The sequence below is a fragment of the Sarcophilus harrisii genome, chromosome 6 (genome assembly GCF_902635505.1).
Source record: "Sarcophilus harrisii chromosome 6, mSarHar1.11, whole genome shotgun sequence".
Lineage (NCBI taxonomy): Eukaryota > Metazoa > Chordata > Mammalia > Dasyuromorphia > Dasyuridae > Sarcophilus > Sarcophilus harrisii.
Window position 1 is genome coordinate 16,442,232 of NC_045431.1, and position 22,708 is coordinate 16,464,939.

Consider the following 22,708-nt stretch of genomic DNA (forward strand, 5'->3'; position numbering starts at 1 on the left):
GCTCTCCGCCCAGGCCCTGCGCCACCCAGGAACTTTTGTGTCGGGGTCTTTGGGCTTTGGGGAGCGCTGAGGGGGACGGACCGGCCGGCCCTTCAGTTGCCTGGTAACGCCCGCGGAGTCCCGGTGTAGCGTCCAGCCGGGCTGGCGTCCCCGCCGGTACCTCGGACCCGGGGTCCCCTCTCGGCGCCGCCGCGGCTCGGCCTCGCCTCGCCCTGCGCCCTGGCCGGCCCCGCGGGGACCATGCTGCAGGAGGAGGAGGACCTGTCCCTGACCATCGCCCATATCGTCCAGAAGCTCAAAGGCTCCCGGCTCTACTCGCAGCTGGAGCGCCAGGCCTGGGTGAGGGAGGCCGCGCCCGGCCCGGCTCCGCGGCGGTCCTGGGGGGCTCAGAGGGTCTCTGAGGAGGGACTCGGGGAGGGGGCTCCTGGGTCCCTGGGAGGGCTGTCTCTCAGTGCTCTGTGGGAGGAGGGGGGGGGGGTCTCCGTGGGTTCCGCGGCGGGGAGAGGGCTGTCTAATGGGGCTCCGCGGGGAAGGGGGGGGGGTCTCCGGGGCTGTGCGGGGGAGCGTATCCCGGGGCTTTGCCGGGGATCCTCCCGGGGCTCCGCGGGGTGTCTCCGGGCCTTCCGCTGCGGAGGCCGCGCCTTGGTGGGCTGCTGGGCGGCGGCGTGGCGGGCCCTGACAGCCGCGGGCTGAGAACCGCGGAGCCTCCGGGTCTGGGCCGGGAAGGAGGCGGGCGGCCCCCGGGCGGCCCCCTCCCTCTCTCCCGCTCCTGCACGCAGGCCCCGCCCGGATCTTGCACCCACACCCACACCCACAGCGCTCTTTGATTTAAAACTCGGAGAGTGACAGGTGGGTTTGCATCTGCACGTGCAGCTTGCGGGCCGCGAGCTTGGGAATAGATGCCTGGGAGAGGCAAGGCCATGGGGCTTTTGCTCAACTCTCTCTGGATAATGATCTGTCTGCTCTTCGAACATTTCAGTTCTGGCTCTCTTCTGAACCTTCCCCAAACCCCCACTTTTGTTGTGGAATTGAGAATTGCATTCTGGTCTTTGAAAAGTACTGGAGCTGGCAAGCAGGCGGGAGTGCCGGACCATTCATTCATTCGCTTGTGCCGTATGGACGCGTGTTTATTTATGTGTCACTCAGTAAACATTGATTGAGTGGCTTAAAAATATTAAGCTTTGGCCTGCTATGTGCCGGGCACTGGGCTAAGCCCTGGGTGTACAGAGAAAGGCAGAAGCCTGACCCTGTTCTCAGGGACCTCACAAGGAAACGGGGAAAACTATATGAAAACCACCATTTTATATATAAACGAGTTAACACAAGGTACCTTTGGGAAAGGCTTCCTCTAGAAGGTCAGATTTTAGCTGGGACTTGAAGGAAGCCGGGAGGCAGAAATGAGAAGGGAGAAAATCCCGGCTGTTATGTTGGTTTGAAATTTTTTCGTTTCTATTTTTTAAATTTTACTTTTTAAAAAAAAATATTGCATGTGACTGGTTAATAGCCTAGACTCAATTCCTTTTAAACCAAGGACTGCAGAAAAAAAGAAAATCCCTTGGAAATTAGGTAGAAAGAGCTTTTCAGGGGAGGACTGATAATTAGAAGACTAGGATCCACCGGGATATGGGAAATCCTTTATTTGGTATTTCATGTAAGAGGTAGATAACAGGATGTCCCCTGTTAGTCGTGTAGTTTCAAGCTTTGGAAGCTTAAAGTTTTACGTTTTACTAACTTAAAAGCGCACCATGACTTTCGAGACAGCCATTTTCCAGCTCTATGGCACTTCCAGTCACACTGCTTTGAGAAGAGGCTCCCAGGTCTGGGACTTGGCAAATCAATGGCTTCCTACCCAGGCACTATTGGAGTACAGATTGAATTTAGAAAATTTATTTCCGTTTTCATGACTGTTTAATGGTAAAAGCTGCTATTTTCCTGTTCCACATGTGGGAAGACTATGTCAGACTATGAGACAATTGCAAGACAGAATGGGCACCCCCTTTAGTCTGGGCTGGGCGAGGGCCTGAGGCGCCTTCTTTGTGCCCTTCCTGGGGTTCTTCCTGTCGCGGAACCATTGGGATGAGAAGCTCTGGGCTCACTGCGGGCGGCAGAGAAGGATGCACCGACAGCGTCTGCAGTTGCTTGGTAACGCGGAAGCGTCCCTTTGTTAAAAGGGTCCTGGAGAAGTTTTAGTCCAGTTGAGGCTAACGTTTCTTCTCCGGGACCCATTGGTTTCCCCCACTTGCTACTTTTCCTCAGCACCAAGGGAACATGCTGCAGGAAGAGACCGATCTGTCTGTTATTATTGCCCACATTGTCCAGAAGCTCCGAAGCTCCAGGTTGAGCACTCAGCTGGGTTTTCAGGCTTCAGTAAGTGCGGGGGGAAGGCTGAACATTATTGGGACTTTGATTTCCTCCTCTGTTGGGATCCCCAGACTCCTCCTATTAAATCTAACCTTAGTTCCTAATTTATTCCTTTTTCATCCCGGGTGCAGGATAAAACATCTGTTACCTTCTGCGCGTTGTTGCTAGCCCGTCTTAAGTCTTGAGCTTTGGGTTTGTTTTGGAAGTGAGGTTCTTTTTATGATTTGAAATTTAATATAAGACTTACTGTTTGCTGTAGCATCATTTCAATTTTTAGTATCTGGGTAAAAAGATAGGATAACTTCAGCATCTATTATTTAGTTTTTTTAAATGCTACAAAGTTGCTTAATAAGTTTTTTAGTGAAACGTTTTTAGGACTAGTGTGTTTATGTTATCACATTTATTAATTATGTATCCATGTATATCCTGCTTCTTTACATCTAAAAACCTTTCTCTGGTTTACAGGGGAATCGTCTTGATTTTCTCTTTTTCCAAAATTGGGATTCCATCAATTAACTGTCCTAAGTTTTAAGATCTTAGTTTTAGAAAACAATTGTTTTAAGAAAATAATGTAATGACAATTTTTAAAAATTTGGTAATCTCATTAAAATTGTTAATTTGATTGTAGGAAGTTAAGTGGAAAAAATGTCACAAGAAAAAAATCCTAAACGTGCATCCTTTGATGATATCTTTATCTTCTACTTTCCAAGTGCCATCAGCGTTTTAATTCCCTTATTATTATTTGTCTTTTAACAGATTTTCTTGCTTCTGTTTTTCCCTTCCTTCAGTCCCTTAATCCATCTTTCATTTTTTTTTTTTTTTAAGAAAGGGCCTGTGATTTTGTTAGTGGTGGAAACTTTATCAGTGAATCTCATAATTACCCTCTCTGCAATATGCAGTCCCAGAGGGTTGTCTGGGGCACTAAGAGTTTACATGACATCCTCAGAGTCATCTAGCCAAAGCCTGTCAGAGGTGGCTCTTGAATCCAGGTCTTTGTGACCTGTAACGTTCTCTCTATTCATTATGCTATGTGACCTCTATTTAAAAATATTGGATATTATAATAATCTATGTCCTTCCTCTCTTTATCTTTCATCACTTCACTAGGATAATCTTAGAAAGAGCCTGAAACAGTCAAGAGATGATGTGAGTTTCCATGAATCACCCACAGTATTTGTCTCCAAGGCCCCTGTCTACTTATTAAGCCTTGGAGACCAAGTGTCCTCTACACATTCTGGAGGAACACATCTAATGTGATACTATCTCCCTCTTTTTGTAGTATTTTGTGCTTATTTTCTCCTCCTTCTCCAGCACTTTAGAGGGCAGCTGCTGTGTGTGCCCTAAGAATTCTAGGCAAAGCATGGATAGATGGAGGATGTTTTTCTAAGGCTTTAGCTCACAAGACCCTACTTGTGTCCCCTTCCCTATGATTATCAGTTGATATCAATTAGTTGGCTTTTAGAAAAGTTTTTAAAATTTAGCTCAAGTTTAGAATGCAAATGGCAAAAAAGTGTACACAGTTCCTAGTTGCTGACCTTCTTCTCCCTGTCAGGGCTGTACACGAAGCCCCTCCCAAGGATGCTGCAGCTTTCTGCCAGACTCTTTATACAGTTCTGGACTTCTTCTAGGGAGTGTGTCTACTTTGTCCCTGAGTCCCAGTGAAGGCTCAGGAACCTGTTCTCTGTGCTTCATTCAATCCAAATTTGTCACCCAGACAAGAATTTTATTGCTATTATCTGCTGTCTCCCAGGACCCTTTCCTTCTTTAATAAGTTCCTTGCTTGGTTCATAGTCTACAACAATTCCTGCCTTCATCCTAGAGGAAAGATCTTGCCCGATCTTCTCAAACACCCAAACTTCTCAGTTCTTCCATTGCTCAGTAACTATGAGCAAATTAGAAAAGATGTTCATGCTCTTAATCTTTTCATCATCCTCTTCAATTTGTTTTCCTTCTGTTAATTTCCTTTTTTCTTTCTGTATATGCCTTATTTGTACATCACTTGTTTTCATGCTGGCTCTCCTATTCTATTGTGAGCTCTTTGGGGACAGAGACTATCTTTTGCCTTTTTGCTTTCCTCATAATCAGCACATAGTAGGTGCTTAATAAATACTTATTGACTGATGGTTGTCAGGAATATTGCTAGGAGAGATGGAAAAAAATAAAAAGTTTTTGGCCCTCCAAAGTTCACAAGACCCCTCTTTTATTTTTTTCTCCCTCTTCCCACTAAGTCCTTCTCAAAGAAATTGGTCTTTTACAACTAAGTTTCCAGAAGTGAATGTGAATTAGATAACTGGTTTTGTATGATCCCCACTGGGCATAACTGAAGCTCATCAGCCAACCCAACTCTGTCTTATATCACAGCTAAATGAAATCCTTTTGACACTATTGACCACTTTCTTCCTGGATACCTTTCTCTTCCTAAGCTTTCATAATATTGTTCTTCTGATCTTCATTCCCCTTGTGTGGCTTTTCCTTCCCAGTCTCCTTTGCAGGGTTAAAATCACCTGGATGATGTCCTGAGTCCTCTCTTTTTTCTTCATGGTTCTGAGGGATTTTATCTTCTCCCATTCTACTAATAAGTAGATCTTATTGCTTTTTTTTTTTTTTTTTTTTTTTTTTTTGTCCTAGGCAGTTGGGGTTAAATGGCAGGGTCACACAGCTATTAAGTGTTAATTAAATTTCTGAGTTGAATTTGAATCCAGCTCCTCCTGACTTCAGGGCCAGTGCTCTATCTACTGCACTATCTATCTGCCCTATGATCATCTATTTAGATGATTTCGAAATAGACATATTTAGTCCTCCATCTTCTATTTTTGCATCATTGCCTGCTTGCTTTCCTCCTTAACTTTTCATTTTGGTTCAAGAGTACCATCACCCTTCTAGTCATCCACCTTTGCAGTGTCAGAGTCATCCTTGATTTGGCAGCTTCACTCTCTCTATTCCTATACAATTGTTTGCTCAGTCCTGGCAGTTTTAATTACATGACATTCTTTGCTTCCATCCACTTCTCCTAATCTCTCATCTAGAGAATCACAAGTATTGTCTGAGTGGCTTCTCTACCTCCACCTTGTCTCTGCACCATCTGTCAGAATATCTTCCTGAAGCATAGTCTGCTTATGCTCTTCTGCTGCTCAAGAAACATCTGTTTTCCTGTTGCCTCTATGATAAAATTCACACTTTTCTGATTGGATAAAGATTGTACTAGCCTTGGATGTCAGTTTCTCCAGGCTTGTTTCATATTGCTCTCTGCACAGGGAACCCTGCTTATTGTTCTTGTTCAGGGTTCCATCTGCTTCTCCCTCATCTATAATTCTTGGAACTCCTCTTAGCTCAAGATCTATTTCCCACATTAGACCTTCCCCCACCTCCCACACTTGTTATTGTTTCCTTTTCTTCTCCTTTCCCCTAATTTACTTTCTATGTACTTTGTAAATATGTTGTATTTACTTCTCTGTGACTTTGTATCCCACTCCAATACTATGTGAGTTTTAGACGAAACTGTTTCTTTTTTTTATTTCTAGACCCTTGAAGTCAATCAGTAGATGCTTAATTATTTTGGTTACTTAATATTCTTGTCACCAATGATTATCCAGGGTTGTTGGGCAATTTCAAGGGATGGGGAACGGAATGAAATGCTGTGGATAAGAAACACAAGCTGACTAGAAAGGTGTATTAGAAAGAAGAAATGTTTATGTAGTCATTTCAAAACTGTAGCTTGATCCAAATGGTTTTGCGTTTTAAATGCCAAATTTAGGAGTTTGTATTTTAATCTAAAGACAATGGAAAGGTTTTGTGACATCTTGAAAAGGGAGTGATGTGTTCAGACTTGAGATTTAGGAATATTAATATGGAGGATTGAGAGGAAAAGGATGAAAAGAGGATCCAGGGACACCAGGAAGAAGCCTCTAATGCTTCTCACTGACCATCATAAACTTCTTAAAATTTATCCTAAACTTAAAACCCATCATCAAAAACAACCAAGTAAATGTACAAAATAAAGAATAGACTACATAAAGCCTTATAATTTAAGTGTGGAGTCAAATGGATTAGCAGAAAATCTGGAGAATGTGTATTTGCCTCCAAATCCATGAGAAAGATTTACTTTTTGCTTGTTTTTTTAAATTGTCTTTTAAATGTGGAGTTGTAATGTGTATGCTGTTTCTGGTTCTGTTAATTTCATTTTGTATTTATATTGATCTCTTTATATGTTTTTATGTTCATATTTCTTATTTTAGGTATCATTACACTAGTATATTAATATGTCTTAACTTTTGGACATGTTTATTTACAATATCTGTTATTACAGATATATCTACAAGTTAATTATTTATACAATTATGAGTATTTCTGTATGTTAGGTACTTTTTTTCCTTTTTATGAAACATTTTAAGGAAAATATTTATTTCTTAGTAGTATAACACAGTGGATAAAGTTAGCTAGCAAGATTATGTGGATTCAGATTCTGTCTCTGAAACTTACTAGCTATGTCATCAAAGGCAAGTCATTTAACTCTCCCAGGTTCAGGTACCTCCATTCTTATGTAAAAGGGGTGTGTATATGTGTGTGTGTGTGTGTGTGTGTGTGTGTACACACACATATAAATATACATATATGTGTGTGTGAAGTTCAAAATGAGCTGAAAGTGGCTAGAAAAGTCAAGGTTATAAAAAAGATGCTTTTGTTTTGTGTTTTAACAATTTTAGAGAAAAGAGGATAATCAAAAAAAGAGAGTATTACAGCCCATGGTGAATGGGACTATTATAACAATTGTTGGGTATAGGGCCAAGGAACACACCAAACTATTACTTTGCTGATTTTTTGAATTAGAAGAATGATCTTTGCTTTTGAAAGGACAGAACAAAAATGGCCAAGAGGAAGTTTAAGTCAAAACTAGAGAGACAGTATTTGAGCATGGTTTCTTTTGATGAGGTCATCATCAAGCCCAGATAAACTATATCCCAGGATATTGAGAAAACTGACAGATGATATTACTGAACCACAGTCAGTGATCTCTGAAAGATTGTGGAGAAGATGAGAGGTGACATAGAACCAGAGGAAAGTATTGCCCTAGTTTTGAAAATTTTAGGAGAGTAGATTGTAGAACTATATACCAGCGAATTTGATTTTGATTCCCCCAAACATCTAGATTGCTTTATGAATAGCATAATTTCATGGTTAACACTCTGGGTTTAAACCATGAAGACCTAAGTTTTAATTGCCTGGGATTAGCTGAAAAACTCTGGGCATTTCACTTTTTCTGCCTCTTGATTCTTCCTTCCTAAATAAGTGGGCTGGGGGCCTAAGGGTTTTTTTTTTTTTTTTTTTTTTTTTTTTTTGCTGGGGGGAATGCTTCCTTGCTGACCCTGGCCTTGAGTGTTCCGTAGGAGCGCTTCTGAGTGCTCTTCTAAAATCTGGCTCTGCCTTCCTATGCTAGAGGTGGGTCCTGCAAACTCAAATGTCACTGCTTCAGCTGGTCTCCCCTACTGGATACAATCAAGAACTCCCAAGTTGGCTCAGGAAACTCCCAATGATGCCAAATTTGGGGATCCTGTCAGTGGTCATCTTGTTTAGTGCCGGAAATTCCTTCTGTTGACAGTTGCCTCTCAATGAGGAAAGCTGTCACTAAGACCAGAAATATCCACCTCTGCTCAAGGAGGCATAACACTAAAAAACAAAACAAAAAACAAACAAACACAAAACATTAGACTGATACTTAATGTTCTCTCTACTCTATAAGCAGAGCCATTTCTGCTAGATTGATAGAGAGCCTCTGAGCTCTTCAGCGGTGCCCTCAGTGAAAATTTGGGAATTAGAGCTCAGAACGTGGAAGTGAGAGAGGAAACTTTAAAAACTGATGTGCTTCTCTGCCTCTCTTCAGCAAATAAACTGGGGCATAGCTGCTATTTGTCCGTATCCCCAGTCCCAGGAAGCTTACTGGGCTCTAGGCAGAATTAAGCCCTGCCTTTCCAAGTGGCTCCCACCCTCAAACCCCCTAGTGTTTTGCCAGGAAAGAATCAAAGCAACATCCATGTGGCATAAATAGCAGTTAGCTTCTAAAATGCAGAGTTAGATGGAAAAATAACCAGCTTCAGCCATTTCCTCAAGTGCAGTTATTAGAGGATTTTAAAATTCCAGGGAGCTATCTCAGGTGATTTTCTCCCTTTCCAAAGTCCTGTAACTCTCACCTCTGGAGCTCATTTCCCTTTCAACTTTAAGATCTTCCCCTTTGTCTTCTATGATTGTGCTCAAAGTCTTGAGTTTTCTTCCCCTTGAGATCTTTGGTGATTTCAATTCCCCCCCCACCCCCTTTTCCTCGAATGCACTCTCCTCCTCCTTTTTGATGGCAGGTTCCTTGGAGGCTGCAGTTCGGGGTTCTCTCAGCCTCCTCTCTAAGGTAGCAATTCTTAGGATACTAGCTTTCTTATCTGCCCAAGGGGCTTCTAAGGGAACCCGAACTGGCCCAGATGGATGGCGCCGGCCCTTGGCCCAGGCTTCTTGAGTGCTCTGCAGCCTCACCCATAGGCAGCTGGCTTTTTTCTTCTTGGTTTTCTGTTCTCTGCCTAAGCTCCACTGGGACTGTGCTGCTATTGCAGGCTGAGCAAATTTCTTGCATTTGGAGATGTGCACACTGGGAGTTCTGAGGTGCTTGGGGGTAGAGCCTGTGGGTTGGCTTTGGGAGCCCTGCTTCTGGGCATGGGGTGGGTTGTAGGGGAAGAGTGACTGAGTAAAGGGAATGGGGGTGAGGGATTTTTTCTATATTGTTAATTCTTTGTGTTTTTGCCTTCTTTGGTTTCTTGATGTCCCATACCCTGGAGACAGTTGAAATCACCTTATCTCTTAAACTCAATTCTTATTTTGAAGAAGTGTGAGAGATCTTGAAGCTTGAAAGAAACCCTCCATCTTGTTGGGCACCCAGCAATGATTGCTTAATGGATAAATTTCATGACCCTTTCCAGGCCTGTTCCTTTTTTTTTTTTTTTTTTTTTTAACCTATGCAACATTTGACACTATTAATTAACTACACTCTCCTATAGGACAAAGGCTTTTCTGAATCTGAATTTCTCTCTCTCTCTCTCTCTCTCTCTCTGTCTGTCTGTCTCTCTCTGTGTGTGTGTGTCTATCTGTCTCTATCTTTGTGTATCTGTCTCTGTCTTTTGATTCCTTCTTTGTCTGTCTCTGTCATTCATTTCCTTCTCTCTGTCTTTTGATTCCTTTTTTTCCCTCTCTCTCAGTTCCTTCTCTCTCCATCTGCTTCTTTCTATCTCTGTGTGTCTCTCTGTTTTTTTTATTCTCCCTCCCTCCCTCCTTCTCTTTGCCCCTCTCTCTTCCCCTCCCTCTCTCCCCCTCTCCCTATTTTTTTCTCCCTGTTTTTCAAGGGCCTGGCCTGGACCTGCTTCTTCTGTTTCTCACTCTCCCTTGGTGAACTCCTCAGAACCCACAGATTGCAGCCAACTCCTACATCACTTCTCCTGCCCCACTTTAATGCCTGTATCCTGTAAGGATCTCAAACTTGCTATGTCCACAACAAAATTCATTTTTCTTCCCCTGCCCCTCCCATCCCGATCCATTCCTTGCTCAACATCCTTCTTCATGTTCAGAGCATGGGTTATACAAGTAGTATGTGGTTGGGGATAGGATTCAAGCACAACTTATCTAACTCTGAATTGAAAACTTTTTTCTATATCATACTGTCTTCTGTTTGGGGAGAAAATTAGGATAAAAAGTATAATTTCAATGAAAAGCTTGATGAAGTTAAGGAAGGTATCTGTATGAGGAATGAGTGATCCCATGATTATTTGGTGCAAATTTAGAGAAAGTTAAAAAAAATCACTTACAAATATCTCTCTCAGTACTTTTATAAAAACTTATCCAAAGGGTTAACTTCTAAAGAACAGTCAGTCTTCACACATCATAGAGATGTATAGAAGAATTCATATCTATTGCTTTACTATTGAGGTTTATATGTAAAAAAACGTAAATATGCATAAGCTACAAGTCTCTGTATTTTGAGTGGATTATGAACTATCATCCATGATTCTCCTGTTTTAAGAAGTGAGAAAGTCCTTCCTTAGGCTTTCCAAAAGATAGATGTTTTATAATGTTGTGACAGAGAAATAGAGTTTCTTTGCAGTGTATATATATTTACCATATCTCTCTTGGGTTGAACTGGAATCAATATCAACCAAAAAAATTTTAACAATTTTTTTTTTTTTACCATAACAGGTTAGTCTTCAGAAACCTGAGATTAAACTTGAATCACTCAAAGAAGATATTAAGGAGTTCTTTAGAATAACAGGTTTGTAAATTTAACTCTTTTTAATTTTTTGTCATACTCAAAGACTTTACCTCTCCACCCCCACCCACCCTATCTGGTCTCCTTGTGGAAAAGAATGAGTAGCAGATTCAAAGAGTGAATGAGTTTCTAGTTGTGTAGAGAGAATTTCTGAAGACTCGGTAAGTGCTGGGTAAATGACTGATTACATTAATGAATATAAGTGACTTTATTCCAGATGAAAAATATATTAAGCATAATGAGTTATGTAATGAGTCTAACAAACAAATCATGTTTAATAAATCATGTTACTTTTAGCTTGTGATTTTCCATTTATTTTTTCTTTTGCATTCCTCCTTTCTTCATACCCCTCATCTGTTTTTTCCAACTGAAAAAGAAGAGATAAAATAGCAAATTCAAATGTGTGCATGTGTGTATATGTGTGTGCATGTGCATACATGCTTATACATGCACATACCTGAAGGGGAGAGATATAGGGAAGACCTTAAAAACTCACCTTGCCCAAATTACTTTTATATCTAAGCCCCAGAAAGATTGTGACATACCCAAGTATTAGATCCTTTTATTACTAGTCTTTTTACTATTATATATAATAAATACATAATAATAAATAAATCCTATATAATTATATAATAAAATTAGTATTTTTTACCACTGTACATAGCATCCAGAAATATTGTGTATCCTGACAAAAGAAAAGAGGGTTAAATGGTACTTTTAGCCCAAGAAAATGGTGCTATTTTATCAAGGAGAATTGACTCAGGTACCCATTGTTAGCTAATGGGACTTGGTGGATGTGTAGGAGAATTCTAATGAAAATCAAAATAACATAGTTTCACATTATATAGTTAATAATGACATATAATTTTTCATTGAAATCTAAATATTGAAAATGTTTCCTTTTTACAGGTTGGGAGAAGAAACTTCAGAATGCTGTTTATAGTGAACTGACTGTGTGAGTTTTTCCACCTGTTTTTATATTTCTCTGTCATGCTGCATTTATGATATTTTTCTCATTTCCTGTCCTTAACTATCACATAAGGATGTTGTGAAGATAGATGAAATAATCTATGTGAAAATACTTAGAGGTCTTACAAGAGGTGCTGTGTATATCTTCTTGGGACAATTAATATTTTATTTAAGATCTTAGTGTTGAAACATTATTACCCCTACCTTACTGTGGAAATTCACTAACTTAGCGTAAATCTTTTTGACTTTTATTGTTATAGGCTCAATTTCTGGTTTTTAGCTTTGTTCTGGATAGCATTCAGTAGTTCCTCTATAGAATTAGGAAATGGTGAGATCAAGGTTTAACAGGGTAAGATGGCGTGGAGTTGAGTGCTTCACCTTTGATGAGTGTACCTACCCTTACCTAGTAAGATTACAGATCTATTAAGACATTGAAGTAAGAAATAGAATAAGACTTATCAAAAGATTTGACTCTTACCATCAACATAATACTTTCTCTTATGCACTCAGTAATGTATAGTGCCTATTTTTACTATATGTAAATAATGGTGACCATATGGCCTTCCTTCTCTACCAGTACCAGTATTATAATGTCTTTTGTTAGATAGAGCACAGGGCCTGGAGTCAGGAAAACTTGAATTCAGATCAGGACTCAGACACTTATACAAGTCTCTTAATACTGTTTGCCTTAATCTACTTGAGAAGGAAATTTCAAGCCATTCCAGTATTTGCCAAGAAAACTCTGTGGAAAGTGTGGTCCATGGGTCGTGAAGAGTCAGGCATGGCTGAACAGCAACAACACTAAACATTCAGGACTGGGACTGCTGGACATTCTCTTCTTTACTCTGATGTGTTGTTCAAGGAAAGCTGGAAATGTAAAACTTAGGGGGGAAGGTAGAAGCAGACTACTAAAGCATTTAAAATATAACCAGATCTCTTCCTTGAACAAAACTGTCATTAGTTGTTTATACCTCTTGTTTTTGATAATATTGGCTTTTTTATTTTCAAAATACATGCGAAGATAGTTTGCAGTATTCACTTTACAAAGCCTTGTATTCCAAATTTTTCTCCCTTCCCCCATCCCAGACAGCAAAGTAATCCAATATATGTTAAACATGTGCAATTCTTCTATACATATTTCCACATTTATCATGCTTATTTTTGAAGAGCAAATTTGATGTTGAGTTACAGATAGCTGTATAATACTTCATTAATTCTTTCTATATTTTCTTGGGTTCAAGCATCTCCTTTAGACTTTTCCTGCAGAAAACAGGAGTCCTCACAGCCTCTGACCTTATGATTAATTTAATCTAATCTGTATTTTTAGTAAAGTACAAGATGTATCCCTTCCACATCTGCATTTGGTTAGTTTTCTGATTTCAAAGTGGTTTGAAATAATTATATTATAACTTAAGACACTTATAAATGTTCACAAGTTTCTGAAAAAGAGGTGATTTAATTTCAAAATAGTTAAAAGTGAATGATTCGCATTGTACACTTCAAATTATGTAAATTTATAAATTAGACATTTTATACAAAGCATACGGCTTTTAGAATTTTTCAGTCTGCTTTGTAAATTCCAGTTACTGTTATTGAGATAAGAAGTAAAAATAAGTCTTTGCAGGTTGGCCTTAGGCCTATGGATAACCATGCTATTTCATTGATAATGTGTGCTGTGGAAATAAGAATACTTTAACTAAAACATACTCACAGAACCCACAAATTGTTACAAGTAATATAAACCTTTAATCTCCTTTTATGATTTATTAATGTATTTTTATGTATTTTTCCAGGTTTCCTTTACCTAGGCATCCTGCAGCACCCCCTGAACATCTAAAAGAACCTTTGGTATACATGAGAAAAGCACAGGTTGGCTATTATTCATTTGTATACATATAAATATGTATATATAGATATATATTTTCCCACCACTAACTGAAAAACCTTTACTAATCTTATAAGTATTTATTCATTATATGAAACCTTGGGAAAAGCAGCTATGAGCAACTATTGAGGTATGAGAAATAAAAAAATTTTTTGCATCTGTTTAGCAATTCTAATCAAAACATCAGAGCCAATAATTATAGCAACCATTGGACAAAAGAGGAAGAAAAAAGATCTCATCCCACATTGTCCTGAAATATTAAAAATGACAAAAAATGGAGAGAGAGAGACAGACCGACACAGATAAAAAGAGACAGGGAAAGAACCAGAAAGAGCAAGATGGATGAAGAATGACCCAGGACAGAGTCTTTGAAGCATTGGAATCTTATCGTAGCCCACCTTTCTAGAGTTACTATATATTCCTGTCCTTCATATTTCCTGATTCCCCCCCCCCCCCCCCCAGCATCCCACGTCCTGCTTCTGGGCCTGGAACAGACCCTTTAGAACCCTGAGGTACTTTCCAAGTTCGACTCAATGGCTAACTCCTGCCTGAGACCTTTCGTGATTCTTACCCTCTCCTTTTCCCCACTGATCCCCTCTCCAAAGTTACTTCTCTTGTTTTCTCCAGTAGAAATTAAGGGTCTTGATGTCAGGAATAAGCTTTGTTTTTGTATCTCTAGCAGCCAGCACAATGCCAGGCAGACAGTAGATGCTTAATGAAAGGTAATGGACCAATTAATTGACTGAATATTAAAGGAAGGTCCCAAGTATGTGGGAGGACCGTATTTGGGGAATTTGTGAGAGGACATGAATGAGAATCAGATAGGGTGGGTACACAGGGCAACTAAATGGTACATTGCATAATGCGCTTTGGGTCGGGAAGACCTGAGTTCAAATGTTGCCTCAGACATGAACCAGGTGACTCTCTCTGAGCATGTTATTTTAACTTTTGTCTATCTGTTTTCTCATCTGTAAAATGGGAATAATAATAGCACATAACCTCCCAGAGTATGATGAGGATAAAACTAAATATTATTTGTGAAGCACTTTGCAAATCTTAAAGCACTATATATATGCTAGCTAGTATTTCTATTATTATTCACAGGAATACCCACATTGTTGAGCTTACAATCTCTTGAAGTCTCAGCATTATTATATTTTTTATTTGGCTTCATTAATATTTATATTTCAACAGATTCTCAGAAAAGGTCAAATCAACCTCAATTATATTAAAATTTTCTTCTTTGACTTTTAGGATATATAGAATTTCTAGAAGTGAAATAGAGCTTTTTGAGTCAAGAGGTGAAGAGAGAATTAATTACCAATTGGTTCCTTGACATAAGTAGATTGCAAAAGCATTTATGGCCACAAAAATCATTAAATGTTACAGTTAAAAGGCCCCTAACGATTTATCTTCTTCATCCATTTCATTCTACAAATGAGGAATGGCAGTGCTGTCTTACAACAGAAAAAGGAGTTTGAGATATGGTAGAATTTCCAGTTAGCATTATCATTTTTTAATATTTACTGTGAATATATACAAAGAGAAAAGTACCCAGTTTTATATATCTTGTAGGAAAATATGACTTCCTGGGTTTTATGTTGATCAAGGTTTTAGTTTGAACTTATTACTTTTTAGAATGTTAACAGTTTTATTTAGCCAATAGATACTAAGATACTGTCTTAAAACCTGCTTTTTTTCCTATTTAACCTTGTTGTTTTGAGAAAGAAGCATTTGTAACATCTAAAGATCCAAAGGGTCTTTTTACATGTTAAGTATAATAGAAACAGATTGATGAAATTAAAAAAAAAAATTCTTATTCAATTGTCTTAAGCATATTAAAAATTGGTGCGATGCTGCCAAAAATAATTTTAAAAATCTTATTGATTCACTGGCCTTTTTTAGTCATAAACTTTTTGATATTCATGGTATAAATAATGCATATGAAGCTGTTTGAAATCCTTTGAGTTAATACTGTAGATGTTACTTGTAATGGAAAGTGAATGTAAGTGGATAGTAATTTCATTCAGGAAGTAGTTTACAATAAAAGGTAATGTCTTCCTATATTAAAATTTTAGCATGTAAAAAAGGAAGTCACTGTTCATTTTCTTTTTAATCAATGTTCAAAGCTTTTATTTATTTTGGAAGTCTTTACATTTTGTACTAATGTTCACTGTTCTAAACTGAAAAAGCTTACTTTTCTCAGTGTCTAATAAATAATTTACTTGTTACTCTTTTTTTGGCTTGTAAATAACAAGTAATAAATGAGCATTTGTGTTAAACTCTTACTATCTAACATTATTAAAATTTCCCAATATCCTTTTAAAGTTTTTGGAGGTTTTATCTCTTTCCACTCCACAGATAATAAGGACTATTGAGAATGATATCATTAGATTTTGAGGTTAGGAGGGCAGCAGTAATCAAAGAAGATCCTTTCTTTCCTCCTATGAAAGTTGTCCCACATAGCAGCCTGAGAGAATGAAAAGTGAGCAAGTGGAAAAAATAATAGTCATACAAAAGTCACAGTAACTGTTGAATTTCTAGGAAAATTAGAAAGCACTATTATCCAAGGAATTTTTAATACTGACCAAGTAGGAATAAGAAAGAACTGCCTTGAAGGCAGAAAGGGAGAAAAAATCAAGTCATAATAAATATATATTAGTGAGAAAGGAAGTAGGGTTTTTATAGGGGATTGCTTTTCCCGGGGCTCTTTGTTTTTCTAATTATAAATATGGATCTGTAAAAATTCATGAATGTGTTTTTTAATCTCTACTTCTCTCATTTCTTGTTTCATTCTTTCACCAAGCATTCATCAATTTCCTGGCTGTATGAAAAGTAGGAACTGCAGGTGATGACAAATCTCAGGAAAACTCTTGTTTTATTTTTTTCCTGTCCAGATAATCTTTATGATCTTTTTCCATGTTATCTCCATATGGATGACCTCCTCAGGGTTCTGTCCTGTTTCCTCTTCTCTTCTCCGTGTACACTCTTATCAGGGGAACAAGACCTCGTCAGCTCCTATTGTTTGTTTTTATCTCTGTGCAGACATATCTCAGGTCTGCTTATCTAGCTCTAACCTTATTCTGGCTTCCAGTCTTATGTCCCTAAATTCTAATTGGACATCTTGAAAGATGTTCCATAAATGTCTTAAACTCAATATATCTAGATTTGAATTTATTTCTTTTTCCCACTAAACTCTCTCCTCTTTCCAATTTCTCTATTACTTTGAATGGTAGTCTAGTTCTTCCATCATAATTAATTCAGGCTTTCAATCAAGGTAACATTTTTGACTCCTCAGTTTCTCACTTCCCACTTTGTTATTTCTTTTAATCTGATTTTATTCTGTCTCTGTGGATTAGGTACCATAATCTGCTGTTACTGTCTAGGCATATTTTAATGGTATGGCAAATATATTTTGCGGTGGCGGCTTATGTAATTTCGCAGAATGACATAACATGCTATGTGAATAATAAAATCATAATTTACTATTGGTATTGAAATAACAAAATTGCTAATGATTCTGTCATCTCAACTTTTATAATCATTTCAAAAATGCTTAAAATTAATTTAATGTTCTTCCAACTACCAATACATCTTAACAAAAATTAAGATTACTAACCACCATTAAAAACGTTTTTGTTCTGTATTTACTTTATTTAAAATTTTTATAGTAACCAATTTTAAACATGAATTAAAGGAAAAACTTACTGGTTTTATATATGTTTCAGGGAAGTTGGGAGAAAAGAATTTTGAAGAGTCTAAATAGTATGTGTACTGAATTAAGTATCCCGTTGGCACGGAAGGTACTGTTAACATTTTTATTGCTTATGTATTTTAAAGTGAAGTTAATACTCATGGAAGGTGCTATGAGAATAGTTACAGTTTAGCCAGAAGTACTGTTTACTCTCTGCACTGTTTACATAGTATGATAGTCTCTTTTGAGAGGGTTGTATGGGTGCATTTTCCACAACATATGTCAATTCAGTCCTCTGTGGGTACTATGACATACCTTTGTTTCCAAGAATAGTTTCTTAAATGCAAACATATATTTCATTCATGTTTTTCTTCAGGGATTAGTTAAATCACAAACTCTTGAAGCTTCTCTACTACAATATTAGTGTGAATAATTATTATAAACATAAATATATATGTGTGTAGCTTTTAGCAATTTCATTTTCATTTTTGATTCCTTTAATCAGAAATAAAGACTAGTTAAATAACCATTTCATTAAAAAAATTTAACCAGAACATTAATGATAGAGACTCAAAGGTTTCAATCAACATCAGTAGCTTTTTTTGCCTTCAACATAATTTCTATGTAAACCAGCTAATCTCCTTGAACCTTTCCATCTTGATCTAGCAGAACTTTCTGGTAGTTTGGTCTGTCTTTCTTCTCCTTCCTTCCTTCCTTCCTTCCTTCCTTCCTTCCTTCCTTCCTTCCCTTCCTCCTTCCCTCCCTTCCTCCTTCCCTCCCTTCCTTCCTTTTCTCCCTCCCACCCTCCTTCTCTCTCCCACCCTCCCTCTCTCTCTCCCTTCCTTCCTTCCCTCCCACCCTCTCTTCCTCTCTTCCTTCCTTCCCTTTCCTTCCTTCCTTCCCTTCCTCCTTCCCTCCCTTCCTTCCTTTTCTCCCTCCCACCCTCCCTCTCTCTCTCCCTTCCTTCCTTCCCTCCCACCCTCTCTTCCTCTCTTCCTTCCTTCCTTCCTTCCTACCCTCCCTCCCTTTCTTCTTTCCTTCCTTTTCTCCCATCCTCTTTCTCTTCCTTCTTTTCTTCATTTCTTCCTAGAATTATGATTTACTTAGAAATAATGCAATCAGAGCTACAATTCAGAATTTAGCTTGGAAATTCCATGGTGACTATTTCTAGTAGTTTATACAACCTCACTGCTTATTCAATTCCTTAATCATCTAAAGTAATAACTGATAAGTTGTTCTCTATTATTGGAGAAAATCCATTTGTTTGAACATAAGGCAGTTTCTCTAAAAATGTACTATCTTATGTACTTATTATTTTTCTCCTTCTCATTTTCAAGTCTTAAGCCTGGTATCCCTTGGTGCTTACTTTTCTGTTGCTCAAGTGTGAAAAAATTAAGCATCATGAGAATGTCTTAATGTAGTGAGAGTATCAGAAATATTCCCTCTCCAGTAGGTAGAGTTCCAATGGGAATTATAAGCCTTTTAAGGAGTGTGAGGAATCTGAAAATAGCTAATCGACATAAATAACATAACTTGCAGAAATTGATTTTCTGGCAAGGAGCTGGTTTTTGTATGAGAGTAACTTGCTAGTCCATTTAATGAACTTTGGCTTGGTAAAATATTGTTGAGCAGAGATAAGAGTGCAAGAAAATAATAAGCCTCTTAAGTTTATTAGCTAAGTCACCATTGTAATAAAATTCTTTCTCATGTTAGGATAATATTTATTTTTTATTTTTTAAAATACTGTTTTATTTTTTCCAGTTACATGTAAAGACAACTTTTAATATTTATTTCCTGTAAAATTTTGAATTCCAAATTTTCTTCCTTCCTTCCTGCCCTCCCCCCTCCCTGACATGGTAAGCAGTATGATCTAGGTGATGAATGTTGAATCATGTAAAACCTATTTCCATATTAATTATGTTGTGAAAAAAGAAACAGAACAAAAAGGGGGGGAAAAGGGGGGAGAAGGGAAAATAGTATGTTTCAGTCTTCATTTAGTTTCCATTACTTATTTTTCTGGAGGTGGAGAGCATCATGAGTCTTTTGGGATTGTCTTAGGTCATTGTATTGCTGAGAAGAGCCACGTCTGTCATAGTTGATTGTCACACAGTACTGCTGTTACTGTGTACAGAACAGCATATGATTTTAGAAAATAGTTGTTTTCAAAGACATGGCTAAAGTTCATAAAATTTTTAAAAATTGAAGAATAACCTTTTTTTTGTAGAGACCAGTTGTAGAGCAAAAGGAACTTCTCAATAAGTGGAATGAAATGGGAACAGATGAACCAGGTATGTCGAATTACATTTTTTTTCCTAGTGTAAAAAGTAATACAAAATTATCTAGTCCACAATTATAAATCTAAAATAGCCTATGTGACAATTGTTCAGGAAATTTAGTAGCTTATTTTTTATCCCCAGTAAGTTTATATAATTAAAATATATCTATTATGTATTTTGTTCAACTTTTTATTCCATCTTTAAATAATTCCAACTAGATTGACCTCTTTTCCTGATCACTATTGAAGAGAATTTGCATTATTTAACCTTAAAATTAGTCTTTTAATATTGTTGTTGTTAACTCTGCTTACTTCTAGAGCCATATATAGATAATATGTACTTAAACTGAATATTTCCCATATTTCAATTAATATTTTAAAGATATTAAATAAGACAATATGAATTGGAATTTTCCAAGCTGTTTTTTTTTTTTTAAGAATATTATGGAACAGTGGAATAAGCAATAGATTTGGAGTCACTACAAATCCTAGTTTATGTCTGGACTCTGCCACTTATTCACTGTGTAACCATGGACAAGTCACACAATCTCTCTTTACATCTCATTTTTTTATGTGTAAAATGAGGTAATAACTGCCTCACAAAGTTATTGTGAGGAAATCTCTTTATGAACACTAAAAGGCTATTTAATTGTGAGCAATGGTTATTGTTATTTAAAACAAGTTTATGTGGATGGTTTTGTGACTGTTTTGAGAAGCATTAATTAATAAAACAGAAAACATATTACCCTTATTTAAAGTTATATTTTTTATATTTGCCTAGTTTGATATTCTGTCAAGCTGTAGTTAAATGGGTATTTACAAATTTATAATGGAAAAAAAGTAATTTTTTGGTTATAACATAAGACTTTTGCCATCTGTTTCCATAGTAACATTATAAAAATGTTAATCAAATTCATGTTGTTTATTAGTTAAATGCTCAATAATAAGATTTTAAATGAAGTTTTCTTTCAATCTTTCTCATTCTAGATTTAAGCCTTTTCAGACCTGTTTATGCTCCTAAAGATTTTCTTGAGGTAAACACTGCTAAATGGATTTTAAAAAAATAAAATAATATATATTTTATATATAAAATATATATATATATATATATATAATTATATATATTTATATTTATACAATATTTATATTATATTTATGTATATATGTATAAATTCCCCTTTTACATATATATATATATATATATATATATATATATATATAATATATGTGTGTGTGTGTATATATATATATATATATATATATATATATATATATATATACTATATATATATATATTTCTTCCCTTCCCCAAATTATTGGAGATCATATTTCTTCCAGACACTTCTACTCCCCCCAATTCCAAATTCCTTGAAACAGTATCAGGCCACCCTCATTGTAGTTTTTCAGATGCTGAATAACTTTTATATGGAATTTAATTGTTTTGTATGTAAGATTTCCCCGCCTTAAGCTTAGTCTTGCTTGGAGTTCCTGGAATCTTTTTTTTTTTTTTTTCAAAAAGGCTTGAATATACCTATGGGCATCATTTTATTTACTCTTTGTATATAATTCTTAATTTTGTTGAGTAGAATATTCTATGGTGTATTCAATTTTTCTGTCTTTCTGCAAATCTTTATTTTTTTTTTAAAAAGATTTTTTTGGAGAAAATTTTCTTCCTATGAAAGTGGAGAGGCTGAGAAGCTGAAATCTTTGAGAAAGCTCATTTCTCCATCTTTCCCAAACTCACTATGGTATATATTCTAAAACAGCAGTGTCACTTGACAAGTTCTGTTTCAGCATCAGTTCTTCTCTCTAGGTCAGAGTGAAGTTCAAAACAGTAATTCTCATCTGGTCTTTTATCTATTGAAGAATAAAGTTATTTTTAAGACAATTGTAGCATCTCCAGTTCTGCTTTTTGCCAAGATGCTCTAGAAGATGTATGCGTATTTCTGTTATTTCGTTAAAAATGCCTCCAGCATATCTCTTGTACCAGCCCCTTCTCTTTTCTCACACAATCCCCAGCCCTCCCATAGTGCAAGCCCTTATCAGCCTTCACGTAAATCATTGCAGCAGCCTCCTGTTTGTTGTCCGTGTCTCAAGTCTCTCCCTACTCTATGTTCTATACAGCTGCCACAATGATGTTTCTCAGATGCAGATCTTGTATGTGATTTCTCCTATCCAAACAATGTCAGTGACTTCTGAGTAATGTCTAGGACAGAATTTAAACCCCTTGTTTAGCTTTGAAACCCTGTATCATCTACCTCTCCAACCTAATACCCCAACTTGCACTCTGTGATTCGGACAAACTGCCTCATTGCTCCTCACACTGCACCTTCTGGCTGCTACTGTCCTGGCCCCCATGTTTGACACAGACTCCCCTTTACCTCTTGGGATCCTCTCTTCAAGGTACTTGTTGGACATAACCTTGTTAATGAATCCTTTCCTGATCTCCCCATCTGCTTCTCGGCCATCTTGTGCTGTATGTCCTGTAGACATCTTAACTCAGCATGTCCCAGACTGTCTTTCCCCCAAACCTCTCTTCCTCTGGACTCCTCTTGTCTCACCCTTCTCAGCCCACCAACCAGAACACTACAAGCCCTCTGGGATTGTTCCTCTCTCCTTACTCCATCTCCAATCTGCTGCCAACTCTGGTGGATTTGACCTTGGTAACACCTCTTGTCCGTGCTCCTTCCTGTCTGCCTCCAGCCTTCCTTGGCTTGCTCCCACCTTCTACAAAGCTTTCCCAGGCCTCCTTACCTCTTAGCCCTTCCCTCTGTTGATTATCTCCAGTTTGTCCTGCATCGATCTTATCTGAACATGGCCACCTTCATGTGGTCCCCTCCATGAGGCTGTGAACCCCCTGAAGGCAGGGACTGGCTTTGGCCTTTCTTCGTGTCCCCAGTGCTCAGCACAGTAGCTGACACAGAGTAGACATTTTATGCATTTTTATTGACTGACTGACTAAAGAACAGCTTACCCCATTGCTCCCTGTTCAGCAATTCTTTGGGTTCCAACTGTCTCTTGGAACAAATTCATATTCCTCTCTTTGTCAAAGTCCTTCACATTCTGGCTCTTACCCATCTTTGAGGGTTTCCATTGGTTTATGCACTAAGTGGCCTTCCTGCTGTGTCTCATAGATGACATTTCATCTCCTCTCTCTGTGTCCTTGCATAGACTGTTCCTTAATCCTGGAATCGGTTCCTTCCTGGCTTCTGCCTTTTATCATTACTCACTG

At 37.8% G+C, this 22,708-nt stretch overlaps 1 protein-coding gene across 3 annotated transcripts in view; it reads left to right on the forward strand.

The window, feature by feature from the left end:
- TBC1D19 (TBC1 domain family member 19) overlaps positions 1-22,708 on the forward strand; it is a 93,914-nt gene continuing 71,206 nt past the window's right edge. The window contains exons 1-7 of one of the 3 annotated variants that reach the window (XM_031943934.1): positions 1-339; positions 10,584-10,656; positions 11,563-11,608; positions 13,416-13,491; positions 17,236-17,310; positions 19,426-19,489; positions 20,464-20,510. In XM_031943934.1, the coding sequence (XP_031799794.1) occupies positions 241-339; positions 10,584-10,656; positions 11,563-11,608; positions 13,416-13,491; positions 17,236-17,310; positions 19,426-19,489; positions 20,464-20,510 (480 nt within the window). In that variant the 5' untranslated portion in view covers positions 1-240. Of the gene's footprint in view, positions 340-2,166; positions 2,368-10,583; positions 10,657-11,562; positions 11,609-13,415; positions 13,492-17,235; positions 17,311-19,425; positions 19,490-20,463; positions 20,511-22,708 lie in introns of those variants that run through there. The other 2 variants (XM_031943932.1, XM_031943933.1) reach the window with 2 other exon arrangements.